We start from the raw sequence: 7,202 nt of genomic DNA, 5'->3' as shown, positions 1-7,202 counted from the left end.
CTTTTCATAGTTTCTATTTCTTCCTGGTTCAGTCTTGGAAGATTGTACTTTTCTAAGAATTTATCCATTTCTTCCAGGTTATCCAATTTATTGGCATATAGTTGCTTGTAGTAGTCTCTCATGATCTTTTGTATTTCTGCAGTGTCCGTTGTTACTTCTCCTTTTTCATTTCTAATTCTGTTGATTTGCGTCTTCTGCCTTTTATTCCTGATGAGTCTGGCTAATGGTTTATCAATTTTATTTATTTCTCAAAGAACCAGCTTTTAGTTTCATTTATCTTTGCTATTGTTTCTTTCATTTCTTTTTCATTTATTTCTGATATGATCTTTATGATTGTTTTCCTTCTGCTCACTTTGGAGTTTTTTTTGTTCTTCTTTCTCTAATTGTTTTAGGTGTAAGGTTAGGTTGTCTATTCAAAATTTTTCTTCTTTCTTGAGGTAGGATTGTATTGCTATAAACTTCCCTCCTAGAACTGCTTTTGCTGCATCCCACAGGATTTGGGTCATCATGTTTTCATTGCCATTTGTTTCTAGGTATTTTTTGGTTTCCTCTTTGATTTCTGCAGTGACTTCTTGGTTGTTTAATAGTGTATTGTTTAGCCTCCATGTGTTTGTATTTTTTACAGTTTTTTTCAGGTAATTGATATCTAGTCTCATGGCATTGTGGTCTGAGAAGATGCTTGATACGATTTCAGTTTTCTTGAAGTTACTGAGGCTTGATTTATGCCCCAAGATGTGATCTATCCTGGAGAATGTTCCAAGTGCACTTGAGAAGAAAGTGTATTCTGTAGTTTTTGGATGGAATGTCCTCTAAATATCAATTAAGTCAAGATGGTGTAATGTCTCATTTAGAGCTTGTGTTTATTTATTTTCGGTTTGGATGATCTGTCCATTGGTGAAAGTGGGGTGTTAAAGTCTCCTACTATTATTGTGTTACTATCAATTTCCCCTTTTATGGCTGTTAGCATTTGCCTTATGTATTGAGGTGCTCCTATGTTGGGTGCATAGATATTTACAATTGTTATATCTTCTTATTGGTGAGCTTCCCTTGCTGCCAGGAGTGTGGGGCCAATAACTTGCCTTACACACAGGACCCTTGGCTGCTGTGGGTGGACGGGCCTTGGGCTGGCAGCACAGCGGCGGGGGCGGGGGAGTGGGGTGGAAGGCAGGTGAGCGGGCAATTGGCAGGATCCAGTGGCGCACGGAGTGGGCGGGGGCTGCGGGGGCAGCTGGTTTTTCGATCCAGCAGCCCCCTTCTTTCTTTTTATGTATTTATTTACTTGAAGATTCTAGGGCCTGATTTATTGTCACTCTCCAACACTACGTAAGACTTCTTGGTGATTTCAGTATCTACATAGATGGTCCTTCCAATAGCCTGGCCCCTGGTCTTCTTGACTCCCTCTCTTCCAATGACTGTGTTCTTTACCTCCCACAGGCAGCCACTCCTGTAGTTTTACCCGAGATCTCATTACCAATAACCACAGGCCTCCATAATCTTAACTTCAGATTCCCCACTCTCCAAACAATGCCAAAAAATAATTTCAAAATAACTCTGCTTTCTCAAAGGGTATGAGAAGATGCATAGCCCCAAATAACACTTCCTAAAAGCATCCCCTTCCCTCTCCAACTCTTACTTCCAGGAGAAGTTACCACACTTCTGTGTCTCAGTTGCTTTGGAAACAAAGAAAGAACACTCTCTGTGTTATGATTTAGAGCAATTCAAGTCATTTCTACGCTGGAGTCTGTCCAGTGTACACAATCCAAAGATAATCCAGCAGAATGGTGGTCACTGATGTGTGGGCGTCACTGATGCAGTTGTTATAGCATGAGACCACTGCAAGTTCTTATCCCTCAAAAATCTTCTATACCTTTCTTCTCTGTGCTGCTCTATTTAATGTTTTTAAAAGTTTATCTTTTAGCCCCAGGATCTCGCCTTACTAAGTGGTGAGGTTCATCTAAGGACAGTTACAGATAGCTCATCTTCTCCTTCAGTGATTTTTAAAGCTGATATGTAACATTTCGTCAGTAGCACTGGAAAAACCAGAGTTCCATGGTTTGGGGTTGGGTAGGCATCTCTGATTAGCTCAGCACCTAATACCTAATGAAAGCTCAATAAATGTTTGTTGAAGAAGATAATTATTCCTTCTTAAAATGAAAGTCTTGGTTTTGTGAATCCTGAATCAGTCCCATTATCTCTGGCAGGAGCATCAGGGGTTGAGAAAATAGTCTTAAACCCCAGTGGACCCAGATTTGGAATTTCCATAATTGTCCACCTGAAAATAGATAGAAGTATTACATGTTATGGCTTCTCAATTTGCTATGTTTGCAAAAGGCATTCTATATTGGTGTTCCCAATTTACCAGTCTGACTTCCATGTTTTAGAATAGATTGAAATGTATCCTTCAAAAAAATAGCATGCTGGTGGTGTTTGTGGAGGCTTATTCCTGTCTTTTCTCTACAAACAAGTAGTAGTTGTATTATTTTTGCAAAAACAAACAAAAATGATTTTTGCAAATTTCCACAACTCAATCTAAATCTTCTCCCACTACGATAGCACTCTCATGACAGAAGTGGAAGGGTAGGCAAAGACTTTATGATCACCTCTATGAATTCCACATAGAAAAAGGTGGTGTCCAGCCTATCCAGGATTATTAAAATAAATTATGTACATTAATTCACTTTTAAAGGAAGAGGAAAGTTATATTTTAGTTAATTCCCCCAAATAAGAATCTATTTAATATTAATAATAATAATAAATATTCTAGTAAGAATCTATATTGAATTTTCAAACAGAATTCATATGCCTGGACACCTCCCATCAAAATTCAGACTCACTGTGTCTTTGTTGTGCATTCTTGATGCTGCACTGGTGTGAAATACGCATTTTGCAGATGAGAAGGTATAAGCCCACTAGGTGAAATAACTCCCTCTGGGTCACATGATCACATGACCTGGGGGACTCCTCACTCCCCAGGAGCTCTCCCCAGGACTGGGCCCCGGCTCTGGAGGACAGGGGGCTCTCTCATGTCTCCTCCTGCACTGTTGCCAACAGCAGAAAAACAGGAAAAGGTCATCATGTTTGAGTTCCTTCGATTTACTTTCAATTCCTTTACTCCCCCACTGAGGTCCTCTTTGAGGACTAGCTCTGTTTCCAGGGGGTACAGAATCTCAATTTATCATCACGGTTCTCTGGAAGAAGACTTCAGAGTTCAGAGCAAACAGTAAGATGAATGTTTGCTTTGGGAATCTTTCATCATTTTATCCTTAGTAATGACTGGAGAAGAAAAAGGGTTTGCTCATAAGCTATAAATAGTCATACAAAGATAAAATGTAGTAAAACAAAACAGATTTTAAGAACTCGGTGGTGGTGTTCTAGAGTAAATAATTGAAAAATCTTTGGATTAATGTTGATGCTCAAATCATGAGCAGATTTAAGGCTTAGAACTGAGATCTTCTGCCCAAAAGCCAGGGCTAATGGAACCTGAGCTTTTAGGTGCCAGGGAGGAATATAATTTTTACTTTCAAGAAGCTTGTTTTATCCTGAAGGTTTCTTTGACTGAAAGAGAAACTTGAAAGTTTAATTAGAATGGACCTTGAAAGTGCCACGACTATGTATATATTTCCTGCCCCAATACGTGCCCAGGGTGTAGTCGTTTTCATTACATTTTTGAAACCTTGTTTTGATTTACAAAGTTTGTATTTGTTATCAAAATGGAAAGTATTTTAAATGATAAGAGCAGTACATACTGAAGTAAGGTAAAAAAAAGAAAGTGACCACCTGTAATCCCACCACCCAGAGGTAATCACTGCTAGTATTTGATATATTTTCTTCTAAATGCATGTGCGCCTGTATACACACACACACACGTGCACACCCCTCTGTTTAAGAGCATAAATGTAATGAATCCTGATCCTATCACTCATGAAATGTGTAACAGAGGGCAGTTTCTTTTTTTTTTTTTAACATATGGAAAGACATTTTATTATTTTACTATAAAACATATTAGTGAATATACCCAATTGTATTTTCTCAAATGGCAAATGAAATGCAGGATAACATTTCTCTTTGGTTCCTGAAAACCTCAATATCATCTGTCTTTTGGAGGATTCAGTTTCCTACGACATCTATGATACTGTCCACGAGGATACCAACGGTGTTTGGTAGTAAAGAACATTTTGCTAAGTTGTTCTATCATGGGTCCTTGCTCTAAGTGTTCACCTTTTTCTTCTAATCTGGTTTTCAGCACTAAATCATGTGTTTCTTCATTATTCTGCATGGGATCTGGCCGAGGGATAGGTTTTGTGTGTTCACATGGAACATCCACAGAAGGGTGATAGCATACTATTGTCCTGCCGTTAGATGTCAAGGCAAGCTCTACTTTGCAATTATAGTCATCTGGAAGAGAAGAATACGTAGATATATGACAAACAAAATATAAGGCTCCATTTTGAATTGGAAATAAGTGTTTCGAGATAGTTCTACTTGATATCGCCCATTTTACTGCTGCCAATGCCATCATGAATCAAGACGCTTATCAGGTGGTATGAAAGATGACTTGAAGAGAAACTGCTTTTAAAATCTGCTTCTTTAAAAAAAAAAAAATCTGCTTCTAGGTATACCTATTTTCACCCCTTTACTGCAGCTCACCACCAGCCCGCCATCTTGTCTCAATCAGAGGGCAGTTTCTTAACCCCACTAAACCAAGGTTTCCCTAACTGTAAACTGGAGTAAAGAATGATTCCTGACTGCTAAGGTGATGGGAGAGTAAATGAGGGTACGCATGTAAAGGCTCGTCTCAGTGCCTGACACAGAGAGCAGTCAACATATAGGAGCCATTGCTAGCTTGTAAACTTTCTCTTGTCACTTCAGAAAACATATAACTCAACCAGCCTTTTGGTAGCTCTGCAAAACTACCCAGTTCTCATCCATGTCATCTCTCCCTTAGCCAGGATTTGCATAGCTGTAAACACAGGTTAGATTCCCGAACCTACAGTCAGAGTCACTGTTAAGGACGATGTGTATGCATACGGCAGCTGCGCCAGCTCAGTGACAGCTCACAACACCTCTTCCCATAACCATCCTTACCCCAGATACAGACGAGAGAATCCAGGCTGGCAAAGAAGAGACAGGATCCAAACCCAGGCCCCTTTTTCTTCCTGGGCTGCTTACCCTGACACGGCCCGGTCCGAAATCCCAGCACATCCTTCCAGAAGTACTGGGATGAGTCTGAAAGCAACTTCCTTGCCAGGGTCCAGCTGGTTCCTAATAGAACAACTATCTGCAAGGCAAGGAAGGCACCCTCGACCAGAAGTCAGGAAACCTGGGTCCCTTGAAGTTCCTACATCCTTTTCATCGAATTCTTTTCCTCTGGAGAGGGTGTAATAATTATCTATCTTACTTTTCTCATGGGGATGAATGATAGAGGAAAGGGATGATAACCCTGATAATATGATGGAATTTGTAACCAGCAATGACATTGTCCACCTGTCTACCACCACGGCTGTCTTCAATGATGTTCACCTGGTAATGCAAGGGGCTTTTTTTCCCCCTTGATACATTAACAACTCTTTCTTGATCTCACTAGTATCCTTCCTTCCTAACCAGCCCACCCAGGGAGCTCCCATGTCTTGTCATATCTTGACTGCTACTCTGGTTCCCTCTCTGAGTTTTAGCCGCCGTCTCCTGCAATCCCTGTTACTCTGTGCAAACTGGAGAGTAACTGCAGAGATATAGCTCCCTTTCATGTCCGTTTCCCCACATATACATTTATAAGTGGGTTAAACGCTCCACTCCCCGAGTAACGTTAAATGTCCCCTTTTTGTGGCACCATTGGTAAACAGTATGGTTTTTGTAAATGATATGATTGAGATATCCCCTGGGACTCTGGAAGGACTCCAGTTTTTTCATGTGTGAGAAAATTGTTCAGGGCTTTATCTGGTCCCTTGCTTTTCCCAACTGGGACCTTCTCCGGCTATTGGAGAGTAATGATGGACCAGATTAGATCAGGGTTGGGATCCTAGAGTTTCTTTTCTGGAAGGATTTCCTAGAGTTGGAGAGTGTGGGACAATTAGGAAGAGGAATCTGATCCTTGAGGTCAATTTGGAAGAATCAGGGAACTACTTACTAGCCATTCAGTGTTTCCTTAATGTAGTTCACTGACTTGTAAAGAGGAGATGTTTTGATATATCATCATAAGACAGAGCAAGTCAAGGTGAAGCCCTTGATTGAGTGGTAATTGCTTGGGAACGGAAGAAGGGTCAAAGTGGCTGAATTTAATGATGCAAAGAGTGATCATGGGAAGAGAATTATAAACTGAGTGAGCAAGGTTGGACAGAGGCAAGGGACTTCAAGTGAGCTATAAAGATGATTGCAAATCTATCCTTGTAAGAAGACGTCCATCAGAGTGAGAAACAGAACACAAAGGATATTTTCAAGGGTCCCAAGTTTTAACAACGCATCTATGTTTTGTTTTCTGCATAATTATTTGCCTATTAAGTGTAGATGTGATTTTTATAAAACCAGTACAAACTAGAGTCGTCAGACTTAGCAAATAAAAAATTCCATACACTATTTGGGACCAAATACTAAAAAAGTATTCATTTTTCACCTAAAATTTTAATTTTACTGGGTCTCCTATATTGTCTCTGTCAACTTTAGTACAAACCTGTGGAAGGAAGGGCACCAGACCCAAGTAGATGAAGTCCTCGGGGAAAAGGAATACCCTCTAGGATACTACCCACTTTTAACTCTTCAAGAGAGTCTATAGAAGCACTTCTGGGTAACCCAGTGCTCACTATTGGAAGCCAGCTGGCAAGGCTGAGATTTGGGCCAGGCCTAGAGGTGGCCATGGCTACAGTGGGTTTTCTACTTCTGAGTTCATCCTGGCCAAGCCCCAGTTCTCCGGAGTGGGTCAAAGTAGAAGACCCCTGTGGGCTGGAAGAAGACCAGGGAACTTTGGCTGCTCCAGGGAACAGGGCAAGCGGAGCATGGAGTAGGAACTTGATGGTACAGGCACGGGAGGTAGAGACAAGGACGTGGTGTTATATCCTTGAAGGGAAAACGTCGAATCATAGGCAGTTGGCAGGAATACATATTCACGGGATTACAGCTGGGTGGGATCCTCTACCAGGTTAGCTGGAGTTCATGAATGCTTCTTGCAGATGGTGGGACTGTTTTATTTTTATACTTAAATAATGAGATGG

At 40.7% G+C, this 7,202-nt stretch overlaps 1 protein-coding gene across 1 annotated transcript; it reads right to left on the bottom strand.

Moving 5' to 3' along the window:
* Positions 1 to 3,964: 3,964 nt before the first annotated feature.
* Positions 3,965 to 4,599, bottom strand: LOC130836128 (39S ribosomal protein L42, mitochondrial-like). Its single transcript, XM_057708112.1, has one exon. The coding sequence runs from the start codon at positions 4,517 to 4,519 to the stop codon at positions 4,088 to 4,090; it is 432 nt and encodes a 143-aa protein (XP_057564095.1). The 5' UTR covers positions 4,520 to 4,599; the 3' UTR covers positions 3,965 to 4,087.
* Positions 4,600 to 7,202: the final 2,603 nt, after the last annotated feature.

This window comes from Hippopotamus amphibius, chromosome 15, assembly GCF_030028045.1.
Source record: "Hippopotamus amphibius kiboko isolate mHipAmp2 chromosome 15, mHipAmp2.hap2, whole genome shotgun sequence".
Classification (NCBI taxonomy): domain Eukaryota; kingdom Metazoa; phylum Chordata; class Mammalia; order Artiodactyla; family Hippopotamidae; genus Hippopotamus; species Hippopotamus amphibius.
This window is presented reverse-complemented; position numbering and strand designations above follow the sequence as displayed.